Source organism: Meriones unguiculatus, chromosome 6, assembly GCF_030254825.1.
Source record: "Meriones unguiculatus strain TT.TT164.6M chromosome 6, Bangor_MerUng_6.1, whole genome shotgun sequence".
NCBI classification, from domain to species: Eukaryota; Metazoa; Chordata; class Mammalia; order Rodentia; family Muridae; genus Meriones; species Meriones unguiculatus.
Genome location: NC_083354.1, coordinates 22,040,118 through 22,054,293, shown reverse-complemented (window position 1 = coordinate 22,054,293; position 14,176 = coordinate 22,040,118). Strand labels below are relative to the sequence as shown.

Genomic DNA, 14,176 nt, shown 5'->3' with positions numbered 1-14,176 from the left:
CTCTGAATGATTTCCTTTCTGCTGTTTTGATAAACCTGACCTGAAGTATTTGAATCTCTCAGAGCATTTTCTAACTTAAGATTCTGGTGTTCTTTTGTAGATTGAAGCTGGACAGTATTGCACTTTTGTCATTTCTACAGATGGCTCTGTCAGAGCTTGTGGTAAAGGCAGCTATGGGAGACTGGGCCTTGGAGATTCCAATAATCAGTCTACTTTAAAAAAATTAACTTTTGAGCCTCACCGGTCCATTAAAAAAGTTTCATCATCTAAAGGCTCGGATGGTCACACTTTAGCTTTTACTACAGAAGGTGAAGTCTTCAGCTGGGGAGATGGCGACTACGGGAAACTGGGACATGGGAATAGTTCAACCCAGAAATACCCCAAGCTTATTCAGGGCCCACTACAGGGAAAGGTATGTGCTTTGGGTTGAGAAATTGATACAGTGGTGTGGTAACTGACAGTATTGGTCAGGTTTTGATAGATTCTCTTCTGAGTTTCCTCTTGTCTATCTTTTTGTGTATTTATTTTATAGGTTATAGTACATTTTTACATGCAGCTTTCAATTTTTAGTTCCTTTTAATTTCAACTTTAGTTTTTACGTGTGTGCGGGACGTGAGGTCACCCTTAAGTGTTGTTTCTAGGGCAGTAGTCCACCCTTCCCTTTTTTGTTTGCTTGTTTTTGGTACAGGGTTTCTCTGTGTAGCCTTGGCTGTCCTGGAACTCACTCTGTAGCTCAGGCTGGCCTTAAACTCACAGAGATCCACTTGCCTCTGCCTCTCCAAGTGCTGGGATTAAAGCCGTGTGCCACCACACCTGACTCAGGATTCCACTTTTTAATATTGTTTTGGAGGGGGATTGGAGAAATAGTGCAGTGGCTAAACATGCATACTGCTCTTCAGAAGACCCATGTTCTGTTCTCAGCACTCACGTCAGGAGGCTCGCAGCTATCCTGTGGCCCCAATCCAAGGGGAATCAGTGTTTTCAGTCTCCGTAGGCACTTGTATGCACATGTACATTACCTCCTCCATAATTAAAAATAAAGAAAATGTATTTTATTATTTTGCTGGGTGACAGTAACACCCACCTTTAATCCCAGCACCTGGGAGGCAGAGGCAGGTGGGTCTCTGTGAGTTCCAGGCCAGCCTGGTCTACCGAGCGAGTTCCAGGACAGCCAGGACCACACAGAGGAAGCTTTGTCTTCAAAAACAAAACAAAACAAACAAAAAAGATTTATTTTATGCATGTGGGTGTTTTGCCTCGGTGTATGTCTGTGTATGTGTGTGTGCCTAATGCCTGAAGAGACCTGAGGATCTCTTGGAACCGTGCAGGCACCAGAAACTGAATCCAGGTCCTTTGCAAGAGCAGCAAACTCTTTATAGCCCAGCCATCTCTCTAGTCCTTCTACTTTGTTTTCTGAGACAGGGCCTCAGCTAAAGTTAAGCTGCCTGCCCATTGAACACCAGGGTCCTTTGTCTCTACTGTGCCAGCCTTGGGATCAAAAACATGTGCCACCACTTCTGGCTTTTTAATGAAGTTCTGGTGACTGAACTTGGGTTTTCATACAAACACTTTATGGACTGAGTCATCTCTCTAGCCCTTGAATGATGAGGCATTTAGAGTGGTTAAGTGATTGTCAAGAGTCTTATTTAAATAATTGGTGCCAGTAGAAACAGAACTTGTTTTTATTTTTATTTGACGTTTCTTTACAGAGGTAAGACTTATGTGGGTTTCTCTGTTTTAAGATTTCCAAATTTTATAATAATACACATACTACATTTTTTTCCATCATGAGACATTTTCTCAAATGGATATCAAATAAATTCCACACTGCTATTTCTTGTAGTATTTTAATTTACTCATCAAAGTTATAAGACACCAAACAATGGGTCTTGTAACATCCCACTTTGTAAACACCAGCAAATACTTGACAGGTACAGAGTATGCTGGGTGTAGTGGCACATACCTGTAATTCCAGATAGAGACAGTTAAGATTGCTAGTTTGAGGGCAGTGAACATAGCGAAGCATACCCTGCTTCAGTAACTGAAAAGATATGGAATATGGAACTCTAAGGTTCTTCTGCTAAATACTCTTAACAATTGTGATTTTTTTTTTTGGTTCTTTTAATATCTTCTTTCTTAATTCCATTGCTTTAGTTATATTCTTTTTAATATCCCCTTTGTACAGCAATATAGATTAAATGTCATGGTGGAAAAAAATAATAGAATATTTAAGTTAATTTACAAATGGAAAGTTTAGAATTTCTCAATGCTTAGACTACTTTAGGTGTTCATATTTTATTTTATTTTTTGGATTTTTTTTTTTTTTTTTTGAGACAGGGTTTTTCTGTATAGCCTTGGCTGTCCTGGACTTGGTTGGTGGACCAGACTGGCCTGAAACTCACAGAGATCCACCTGCCTCTGCCTCCCTGAGTGCTGGGATCACAGGCCTGGCTTAGGTGTCCACATTTTAAACATTGAGTCTCACATTTAAATTCTTTTGGAATTCTTGTTTTTGGAGGTTTAAAAAATAGGGAGTTATTAGTGCTGACTTTTTCTCTCTGTGTGTGTGTGTGTGTGTTTCTAAGCAGCTGATAACATTAGTCAGTGTTAGCGAGTATAAGTGATCCCCAAGGTTTGTTGTTGTATGCCCTTACTGTTTTGGCCCTACTAATCTAGCAGTTCTCAAACTGTGGGTCATGACTCCTTTGGGGGTTGGTGGGTGTCACAACCCTTTCATAGGGATTGTCTAAGACCATTTGAAAACAAATATTTACATTATGATTCATAACAGTAGCAAAATTAGTTATATGAAGTAGCAGTGAAAATAACTTTATAGTTTTGGGGGGGTCACCACAACTTGAGGAACTGTATTAAAGGTCAAAGTACTAGAAGATTGCAAACCACTGTATTAGTCAAAGAATTTCTTGATAAGAAGAAGGGCTGTGAGAATCTTGATATGAATTTATATTTCCAATTGTATTTGTGATAGCATTTTGAGTTACTATGTAATGAGTTGTTGGTCAATAAAGGCTAGAGCTTTTCTGTTAATCTTAGATTTAAAAAGTTGCCATTGACTTTTGTTGCACTCTCTCCAACTCCTTCAGTAAAGACTTAATTGATGCTGTAGCATTCCTGCTAGTGATCAGATATGTCTTTTGCTAGAAATTACATTGTGTCTTTTTGGGTTAAGAAAACTTACTCTCTTCTTTGGGTCAAAGCCAAGGTTCAGGGTTCAGCAAGCAGAACATGAAAGTAAGTGATTGCTTTAGTCAACAGCCTTGTCCTCATGTCAGCTTTTACATGAGTTGTGCTAATAATGCCTGTAAAGCCCTTTTGTGTATGTGTTTTAGCATTTGTATGCTTATCAGATTTACTTATGTACAATCCAGGTAGTTGTTTGTGTATCAGCTGGATACAGACACAGTGCTGCTGTCACAGAGGATGGTGAATTATATACATGGGGTGAAGGAGACTTCGGAAGACTAGGTAAGAATTCTTACAATTTGGAATTATTTCCATAGACGGAAACAGTCCATTACTAAACCAGTGAGCATGAGTTCATAGGTCATTTCTTTTATTACTTTTAAACTCAAAGTAAGTATTCCTATAGATAATTATTTCTAGATTTTGAAATCTATCAAGAACTGTAACCAGGCATAAGAGATAAGAAACATAACAAACATAACATTATGACCCTGAAGTTTATGATGTGCTGGTCAGTGAAAACAAGTTAATGTGGATGTGTTATAGACAGATTAAGGCAAGTGCTGTTACAGAAACCTAGAATGCGCTAAAATCAGTGTGCCTTCAGGTTAGGAGCAGCCTAAGAGACTTAGGTAGAACAGATAGAGATGATTGTCTTTTTTGCTTTTAATTGCATTTAAAAATAACTGGTAGCACATTACTCTTGTGAAAAATATGACCTAGAGAAAAGGAGTTAATATATTTCTGTGTTTTATCTAAGGTCATGGTGACAGTAACAGCCGTAACATTCCAACGTTAGTAAAAGACATTAGTAATGTAGGAGAAGTTTCTTGTGGAAGTTCACATACGATTGCTTTGTCCAAAGATGGAAGGACTGTGTGGTCTTTTGGAGGAGGAGACAATGGTATGTAAGAAAACCTATTGGTAGCTTTGGGCTTTATTTCTTAAAAATTGAAGAAAAAATATTTTTCAAGTATATATGCCTAGCATAGAAAAGCTCAAATGTCATAAAAACAAAATGTTTCTTTCATTATTACAATGTTCACATTGGTAGACAGACTGCTAAATACATATGCATTTATATATGTCCTTTTTGGAAGCCAAAGTGGGCCTGTATAGTTCATATATGTTATTTTATAACTTGTTTCGAATATAGAAATATTTATATTAGTAAACATGGTACTATGTTAAGTTTTTGAAAGGCCTAGAGCAATATTATACTATTATGTGACAGTATATAAAATAAGTTTCTCATTGTTGAGTAAGATGTCCCCTAGTTTTGTTTTTTTTTTTTTCCCCAATGTTAAAATCAGTGCTTTCTCTCCCTGCCCCCACCATATGGGAAAACAAGAAGGTTGTCAGCAAGATAGACAAAACAAAAGAAACCTACTGCATGAGTGAGCGGGTCTTTGCCCACTTTAATTAGTTACTCTGTCAGCAGTCTGAATCCTTGTACACATAGATCAGCAATACCAGGTATGAAAAGTGAGATCATTTTAGCTGGTGTGGTGGTGTTCTTCTGTACCTGAATTTACAAGGGTGAGGCAAGAGGGTTTGGAAGCTAGAGGCTAGCAGGGCCTTGTCTCAAAAACCAAAAACTAAACCAAACAAAAAAGTAACTTAAAAGATAATTTAAGTAGTGAAAATAATATAATTTATTTTATATTTTACTGATTTCTAGTGAGGTTACATTTTTATGTTAGCCATTTTTCCTGCTTTCAATCATTTTCCACATTTTCTATTTCATAAACAGTTGAATCTTTAACTTTTTAAAAATTATGTAAACTGTTAGCACTTTTTTCTGCTTTTTTTTTTTTTTCTTTAGATTTGTTTTATTTATATGAATGCCCTGTTTTCACACACACCAGAAGAGGTAATTAGATTTCATTACAGATGGTTGTGAGCCACCATGTGGTTGCTGAGAATTGAACTCAGGACCTCTGGAAGGGCAGTCAGGGCTCTTGACCGCTGAGCCATCTCTCCAGCCCCACTTTTTTCTGTTTTGAAACAAGGTCTTACTATTTATACCTTTCTGACCTGAAATTGGCTGTGTAGATCTTGCTGGCCTCAAACTCATTCTTATTTTTAGATTTATCATCTAGATATCTGTCTGTCTGTCTGTCCATCTCTCTCTCTCTCTCTCTCTCTCTCTCATTTATTCTCTCTGTGAAGAACAGATTGGCCTAGAACTCACAAGAGATCTGCCTGCCTCTGTCTCCCATGTGCTGGGATTAAAGGCATGTACCACTAGTCCTGGCTTGGCCTTAAATACTTAACAATTCTCTTGCCCTCCAAATTCCGGGATTATAGTGGCTTTCTTTCTGCCTGCCTGCCTTTCCTCCTTCCTTCCTTTAAAGACGTGATCTATCTGTGTGACATACTTGCAGCTGTTCTTCTGCCTCTGCTTTTTTAGCGGTAAAATTATAAACCTGTGTTACAATGCCTGGCTTGCCTGTCAGACCATTTAAATTTAGAAATATAGGCACTGGTGACATGGTGTAGGGGTTTAGAACATTTACTGCTCTTTTAGAGGACTGGTTGTTGTAAGTGGTTATTAATATTTACTATGGGTTTAACTTCTGGTATTGCTGCTGTTAATCCTCAGCAGCTGTAGAACCAAATCACCACACAGAGACTGGGTTTTTAGTTAACCTAGAACACAATGCTGGGCAATATTTACTCCCTCCTAAACCTCCATGTCCTCAGTTTCCTAACATTTAGATTTCCCACATTATACTTGCTTTTTGTGAAATCTTAGATCTGGTTCATGCTCCGCGTCCTCCTAGCTCTCTCCTCCTGCTCTGCTCTCTTCGTGCTCTCCTCTCCTCCAGCTCCTCCACCTTCTCGCCCCTTCCTGTTCTCTAGCTCCTCCCCTCTTTCCTGTCCTCTGGCTCCTCCCATTGCACAACATTGTATCTAGTTGCTTTATTTGTGTAAACCAGAGAGTTGGGGGTGGGGAAATCAGCATTTGAATTAACAAGGGTAAGGCATATACATTTTTTTTTCATCAATTACACTTTATTCATTCTGCATCCCCCCATAAGCCGCTCCCTCCTCTCCTCCCAATCCCACCCTCCCTCCTCCCTCTGCTTGCATGCCACTCCCCAAGTCCAGTAATAGGGGAGGTTCTCCTCTCCTTTCTGATCTTAGTCTGTCAGTTCACATCAAAAGTGGCTGTACTGTCCTCTACTGTGGCCTGCTAAGGCTGCTCCCCCCTCAGAGGGAGGTGATCAAAGAGCAGGCCAATCAGATTATGTCAGATTATGTCACAGATTATGTCAGATTATGTCACATTACTATGTAACCCAATTGGACTCTAAACTGCCCTGGGCTACATCTGTGCAGGAGTTCTAGGTTATCTCCATGAATAGTCCTTGGTTGGAGTATGAGTCTCTGGGAAGTTCCCTATGTTCAAATTTTCTTGTTCTGTTGCTCTCCTTGTGGAGACCCTGTCCTCTCCAGCTCTTACTATTTCCCAGTTCTTACCTAAAATTCCGTTCACCTGCCCAACAGTTGCCCATCCGGCTCAGCATCTGCTTTGATAGTCTGAAGGGCAGAGGCTTTCAGAGGCCCTCTGTGGTAGGTTCCTAGGTTGTTTCCTGTTTTCTTCTTCTTCTGATGTCCATCCTCTTTGCCTTTCTGGATGGGGATTGGACGTTTTAGTTAGGGTCCTCTCTCTTGCTTAGTTTCTTTAGATGCACAGGTTTTAGTGGGTTTGTCCTATGTTGTATGTCTATATGAGTGAGTATATACCATGTGTGTCTTTTTGCTTCTGGGACAACTCACTCAGGATGATCCTTTCCAGATCCCACCATTTACCTGCAAATTTCATGATTTCCTTATTTTTCATTGCTGAGTAATATTCCATTGTGTAGATGTACCACAATTTCTGCATCCATTCTTCAGTTGAGGGGCATCTGGGTTGTTTCCAGCTTCTGGCTATTACAAATAAAGCTGCTACAAACATGGTTGAGCAAATGTCCTTTTTGTGTACTTGAGCCTCTTTTGGATATATGCCCAGGAGTGGTATGGCTGGATCTTGAGGAAGCGCTATTCCTAGTTGTCTGAGAAAGCGCCAGATTGATTTCCAGAGTGGTTGTACAAGTTTACATTCCCACCAGCAGTGGAGACCCTTTCTCCACAACCTCTCCAGCATGTGTTGTCACTTGAGTTTTTGATCTTGGCCATTCTCATGGGTGTAAGGTGAAATCTCAGGGTTGTTTTGATTTGCATTTCCCTAATGGCTAGTGAGGTTGAGCATTTCTTTAAGTGCTTCTCTTCCATTCGGTATTCCTCTACAGAGAATTCTCTGTTTAGCTCTGTTCCCCATTTTTAAGTGGATTACTTGGTTTGCTGCTTTTCAGCTTCTTTAGTTCTTTATATATACTGGATATGAGTCCTCTGTCAGATAAAGGGTTGGTGAAGATTCTTTCCCAATCTGTAGGTGGTCGCTTTGTTTTGATGACGGTGTCCTTTGCTTTACAGAAGCTTTTCAGTTTCTTGAGGTCCCATTTATTGGTTGTTGCTCTTAGAGCCTGTGCTGTTGGTGTTCTGTTCAGGAAGTTTTCTCCTGTACCAATGAGTTCTAGGGTATTTCCCACTTTTTTTTCAAGCCGATTTAATGTGTCTGGTTTTATGTTGAGGTCTTTGATCCACTTGGACTTCAGTTTTGTGCAGGGTGACAAGTATGGATCTATTTTCATTTTTCTACATGTAGACATCCAGTTAGACCAGCACCATTTGTTGAAGATGCTATCTTTTTTCCATTGTAGGCATATACATTTTAAAAGAACATTATACCAACAACTGGTGTTTGATTTCTAGCGTCCACATCAGGTAACACAACCACGTGTCACTTCAGCTCTAGGGGATCCCACACCCTCCTCTGGTTTCTCTGGGAACCTACTTGCACATGAAACCTATTCACACACACACATGCATGCACATATAAATTAAAAAGTAAAAATAAGGCCTGTAAAGATAGCTCAGTGGTTAAGAGCTGGCTAGAACTTCTCTTTGGGTTTCCACTTATAACTTCAGTTCCAGGGGATCCAATACCTCTGATCTCTCTCTCTCTCTCTCTCTCCCCCCCTCCCCCTTTTTCCTTCTTCCTTACACACACAATCTTTAAAAAGTTTTTTGTTAAAAAAGGAAGAAATTAGAAGGAAATATCTTCTGTGTCTCTTTAAAATAGTTTTTATGGATTGAGAATAAGATACAATCATATTTTCAATAATATTATTGTTAACTTTCTTACAACAGTCATGTTCATTTGTTAATGTCGTGTGCTAGCAGAAACTTATGGGTTTCTAAATCTGTCTGCTCATTGTTATAAAAGTTATATTATTTTATTAGGTGCCCAACTTGAAAAATGCCTTTTTTTTTTTTTATGTATGTATGTAGGTAAACTTGGCCATGGTGATACCAACAGAGTATATAAACCTAAAGTTATTGAAGCTTTACAAGGAATGTTTATTCGCAAAGTTTGTGCGGGGAGCCAGTCTTCACTTGCTTTGACATCAACAGGGCAGGTAAGACTAAGGAATGAACATACATAAGCGTGCCAATGGGCTAAGTAACTAAAAAGTGTTAACTTGAAGTTTGGAAAGAAAAGAAAAACTTTTCAACCCTAGTGTCCTGGAAATTACTTTGTAGACCAGGCTGGCCTTGAATTCATAGAGATTTGCCTGCCTCTGCCTCCCAAGTGCTGTGATTAAAGGTGTGCACCACCGAGCCTGAGTAAGAAAGGCATTTTAAGGCAACACATTGAGATAAAAATACTTAATTTTGTTTCAAAAGCCAGGTTTTCTTACCTGCTTGTATGACCTGGATGCATTCTCTTTTAGGTCCCTCTTCTTTGAAGTAAGTTGATTCAATTAGTGCTTAGAACTCTTTAATGTCTCACCCAAATCGAGATACCTTATAGGCTCCTTCCTGTTAAAGAATAGTGAGAGAACACAAAACAAAAACTTGAGGGGACCAGTGATAGAACTAAAAAAGTAAGATGATTGAAAAAGAAGGTAAAGAGGTCAGGCATGGTGGTACATGCCTTTATTCCCAGCACTCGTGAGATAGAGGCAGATAAATCTCTGTGAGTTTGAGGCCAGCCTGGTCTACAAAGGAAGTCCAGGATAGCCAAGGCTACACAGGGAAACCCTGTCTTGAAAAACCAAAAACCAAACCAAAACAAAACCCCCAAAACAAAAAACCACAAAAAACAGCAACAGCATCGAAAAAACTTGAGATGGAAAGTGTGGTGGTACCAAAGAGGTCCAGACATAGTGAAGAATAGTGATATTTTCTTCCTTGAGTTCACCAGCCACATTGGCCTTGAATGTAGGAGCCTATTGTATACCAGGCCAAAATAGATTACCAGCAAAGCCGAAATTCACATTTAATTTAGTTATTCTTTGAGGGCTGGAGAGATGGCTCAGTGGTTAAGAGCACTGTCTGCTCTTCCATAGGTCCTGAGTTCAATTCCGAACAACCATGAGGTGGCTCCCAACCATTTACAATGTGATCTGATACCCTCTTCTGGCATGCAGGTGTTCATGCAGATAGAGCACTCATATACATATAAACAAACAAACAAACAAATAAATAGATATTTTAAAAAAACTTAAAAAGAATTATTCTTTGAGAGACAGAAATATTCCATTTGCTTAAAAATGTAATATAAGCTATTTATTTTATTTTATTATAGAGTCAATTGCATACTTTAAAACTCTGGTATTATTATATGATTGTTCATCTGTTCCTCACAGTAGGTTTTGTAGTAAGAGTCCATGGATCTAACTCAGCAAGTGCTCAGTTACTTCATCTATATCCCCACGCAAACCTTAGACCTTCCTTCATTGTCATATGCTTCCTTTCTATAACAGAGAAAGTAATTTCTGCTTTGTGTATCAGATGGTTGTGTGTAAATTATTTGAATTTAAAGTTCTTATGTTTAACTGCTAGTAGTAAATTATAAATAGTAAGTGTGTAACATTATATCCCAAAGGAATTTGCAAATTACTTGCTATATAGAATAGTTGTGTCATGAGCATATTAGGTTATGTGAAGTCCAGTGTGTATGTTTATAGAAATAAAGTGGGAGAAATACTTTGATGAGCCATTCTGATTACTGTTAAAGCTGTGGAGCCTCTTACTCTATCTGTCTCAGTACCCTCAGACCTACTCAGTGCTAATTTGCCACTAAATGTAACTCTCAAGTTTAAATGAAGATAATGTATTTTTATACAGTATGATATAATGCCCAAAATGCAAGGCATGTTTTTTTGTTTTTTGTTTTTGTTTTTATGTTGTAGTTCTAGGGATCAAATCCGGGACATTTTGCATGATAAACAAGAACTGTACCAACTGAGCTACAAATATTTATTCTTTTTTGTTGTTTTTTTGTTTGGTTTGTTTTTTTGAGACAGGGTTTCTCTGTGTAGCGTTGGATGTCCTGGACTTGCTTTGTAGGCCAGTCTGGTCTTGAACTCATAGTAGTCTGCATGCCTCTGCCTTCCTGAGCGCTGTGATTAAAGGTGTGTGCCACCATGCCCGGCTCAAATATATATATTTTTTCTTTCTTTTCTTTTTGTTTTTTCGAGACACGGTTTCTCTGTGAAGCCTTGGCTGTTCTGGACTCACTTTGTAGACCAGGCTGGCCTCAGAGTTACAGAGATCTGCTTGCCTCTGCCTCCCAGAGTGCAGGTGTTGAAATGAGTGCTCAGCTAAAAGAATATTTAAAAGAAAGCTCAGAGGGTCTTACTGTATTGGACTTGAAGTCTGTCTTGTTTCTGTTGCTGTGAAGAGTCATCATGACCAAGGCAGCTCTTATAAAGGAAAACATTTAATTGGGGCTGACTTATAGTTTTAAAGGTTTAGTTCATTATCATCATGGTAGGGAGTATGGCAGCTTGCAAGGGAGACATGTTGCTAGAGAAGGAGAAGTTGCTGAGTTCTATTTCTTGATCCAAAGGCAGCAGAAGGAAACTGTGTTCCACACTGGGTGGAGCTTGAGTATAAGAGACCTCAAAGCCCACCCCGACTGTGATGCACTTCCTCAAACAAGGGCACACCTCCTATGCTATGCTGGAGTTTTCTTACACTCTGTACTTGTCTGAAGTATGTTTTCTGATAACTGATATAAATATATGTATGGTCTTCTCTTCTGGTGGAGATATCTAGCCTATCCATAGCAGTCTTTTCTAAAATAACTTGAACACAAAACAAAAATAATAACCATAACAAAAAAGCCCTTTTGGTATAAACATAAAGATGAATATAATCGAATCAAAGCCAATTGAAAGAAAAAGTTGTTCAGTTTTCTGATTGTGCAGTTTGGATTGCCTAATTGGCAGACATTCTTCCTTTCATATTTCTTTTTTCTTCATGTATCTTTTCCTGTACAGCCTAAGTCAAGCACCAGTCATTTTGTTATTAATTAGGAACAAATAAAGGTGTTCAGGGGAGCTGTCGTGACTTCTGATTTATATATTTTTTTGTGAGTGATAATTAACACCAGTTTTATGATTTATATTATAAGTTTTATATTTTCATTCCTTGGTCTAGTCTTCTGTGTACGAATCATGTAAATGAAATGTTTTTTTGAAACAAGGTTTTTCTGTGTAGACCTGGCTGTCCTGGAACTCATTGTATAGACCAGGCTGTCCTCAAACTCAAGAGATCCTTGCCTGCCTCTGCCTCCCAAGTGCTGGGATTAAAGGCCTGTGCCACCACTGCCTGGGAAAAAGTAGAAGTTTTAAAATAATATTTCCATTACTGCTTAGATTGAACAGTATTTGCTAAGTGCAAGCCAATTAGTGGTATTTGGCAGAGGCTCTTCTATTTTTTTTTTTTTTTTTTTCATTTTACCTGTGACCAGTTTATTTTAATCCCACTTGCTCATCTGTTTATATACTGGGTGTTGGGTGTTTAAAAACAGCACAATAAATGACAGTGACTTTTTTTCCTCCCCCCAGGGGGTGGGGGAGGGCTAGGTTCAAGACATAGTTTGGAACTCTGTAGACCAGGCTGGCCTTGAACTCTCAGAGATCTGCCTTCCTCTGCTTCTTGAGGGCTGGGATTTAAGGCATGTGCCATCATTGCCCAGCTAATTTTTTCTTATAAAACAAGAAAGATGCAGATATTTGCTAAGAAACAATTACTGTTAATTTTCTTGGGTGTGCTACTAATTTAATATTTCTGTCTTTTTAAAAATAATTTATTTAATTTTATGTGCAGTGGTATGAGGGTATCAGACCACCTGGAATTGGAGTTACAGACATTTGTGAGCTGTTTGTTGAACCCAGGTCCTATGGAAGAGCAGACAGTGCTCTTAACCACTGAGCCATCTCTCCAGCCCCAATATTTCTATCTTTTATGTCTGCATTTTAGAGAGAGAATTGTTTGGAAAATGAGGTGGGGATGATCATGTGAGGCAGCTAAGGGCGGTATGTTTGCTTTTTAGCTATCTTGTCGATCAATCTCCTGAGGGTACCACAATTGTCTTTAAAATGATCAAAACACTAAATATTATTTTAATATTTTATATTATTTAATATCGGAAAGTTACTACACTCCTTGATAATTTTAGTTCCTAGTCTGCATGTTTTAGGAATTAACGTGTTCTCTATTCTGTCTTTTCAGGTCTATGCTTGGGGCTGTGGTGCTTGTCTAGGTTGTGGTTCTTCAGAAGCTACCGCTTTGAGACCCAAGCTCATTGAAGAATTGGCTGCCACAAGGATAGTTGATATTTCTATTGGAGACAGTCATTGTTTGTCTCTTTCGCATGGTATAGTCATGTTTATTTGTTTGTTTTAGTATTTTAGGTAGCATCTTTATAGCCTAAACACAAAGTTTAAATCTTCCTATGTTAGCCTCCTTAGTGTAAGGATTACGAATATTCTAGGTCATTTGTTTTTAAAGAGATGAGTTCTTTTTCTTAAATGTTTTCCATTTAAATTTAACTTTCATGCCTTATGTCTTTATTTTTAGATAATGAAGTTTATGCGTGGGGCAATAACTCCATGGGGCAGTGTGGCCAGGGAAATTCCACAGGTCCTATTACTAAACCAAAGAAAGTGAGTGGCTTAGATGGCATAGCTATTCAGCAGATCTCAGCTGGAACATCGCATAGTTTGGCATGGACTGCTCTCCCTAGGGACAGGTAAATGCTATATTTAAACATTCTTATGAGTTTTTTTAAAAAATATTTTCTTATATTTATTTTAGGACTATGAATGTCTATTGAGTCAACATTACACAATATACTTCAGAAGTTGAATAATTAAATTTAATACTAGTAATAATGATGATGTTATATTAAAATAAATTCCTAAATAGTACAAATAATAAGATACATACTATTCAGCTGATGTTCCTGATGGGACACCATGTGAGTGAAGGTCCAGGTGGCATGGAAAGGATACTGGGTTCATCCTAAGATGCCTTCTTTTGTAAAATTGTATGTGTGAAAAGTAAACGGATCATTTGCAACTCTTCACAGCAAAGTTTTCATGTAAACTCATATGTTAATTTAAAGTAATTTAATTTGTATCAAAGAAATATTATTATTTATGTAGGTAATTGTGTTAATACCTTTGCCTACTATAACAATTTATATAAACGCCTTAAAAGTGGGAAGGATTTGTTTTGGTTTACATGTGTCCATCCATGATCTTCTGGCTCCATTGCCTTGGCCCGAAGTAAGTCAGAACATTTTGGCACAGCCCAGAAGTTGCTGGGCAAAACACTTCATATGCAACCCTACAAAAGTATAACAAACAGTAGTATTACTAAATTTAGAATAAAATTTCATGTGTTTTTAAGATTAACAAATATATATGAATATATATGTACATATTTAAAGGCTATATAATTTCTAGTATTTACTCTGTTATCATAGAAATAACATTTGGATCCCTTTTCATGTGTATATTGAGGTTACATATATTTCAAAATGAAGAAGCTGTATTTAAGA

At 38.1% G+C, this 14,176-nt stretch overlaps 1 protein-coding gene across 4 annotated transcripts in view; it reads left to right on the top strand.

The window, feature by feature from the left end:
- Positions 1–14,176, top strand: part of Herc1 (HECT and RLD domain containing E3 ubiquitin protein ligase family member 1) — a 163,842-nt gene that overhangs the window by 33,065 nt on the left and 116,601 nt on the right. For all 4 annotated transcript variants that reach the window (XM_060384853.1, XM_060384852.1, XM_060384850.1 and 1 more), the window contains exons 5-10: positions 101–412; positions 3,390–3,486; positions 3,965–4,108; positions 8,608–8,735; positions 12,844–12,988; positions 13,192–13,363. In XM_060384853.1, the coding sequence (XP_060240836.1) occupies positions 101–412; positions 3,390–3,486; positions 3,965–4,108; positions 8,608–8,735; positions 12,844–12,988; positions 13,192–13,363 (998 nt within the window). The remainder of the gene's footprint in view (positions 1–100; positions 413–3,389; positions 3,487–3,964; positions 4,109–8,607; positions 8,736–12,843; positions 12,989–13,191; positions 13,364–14,176) is intronic.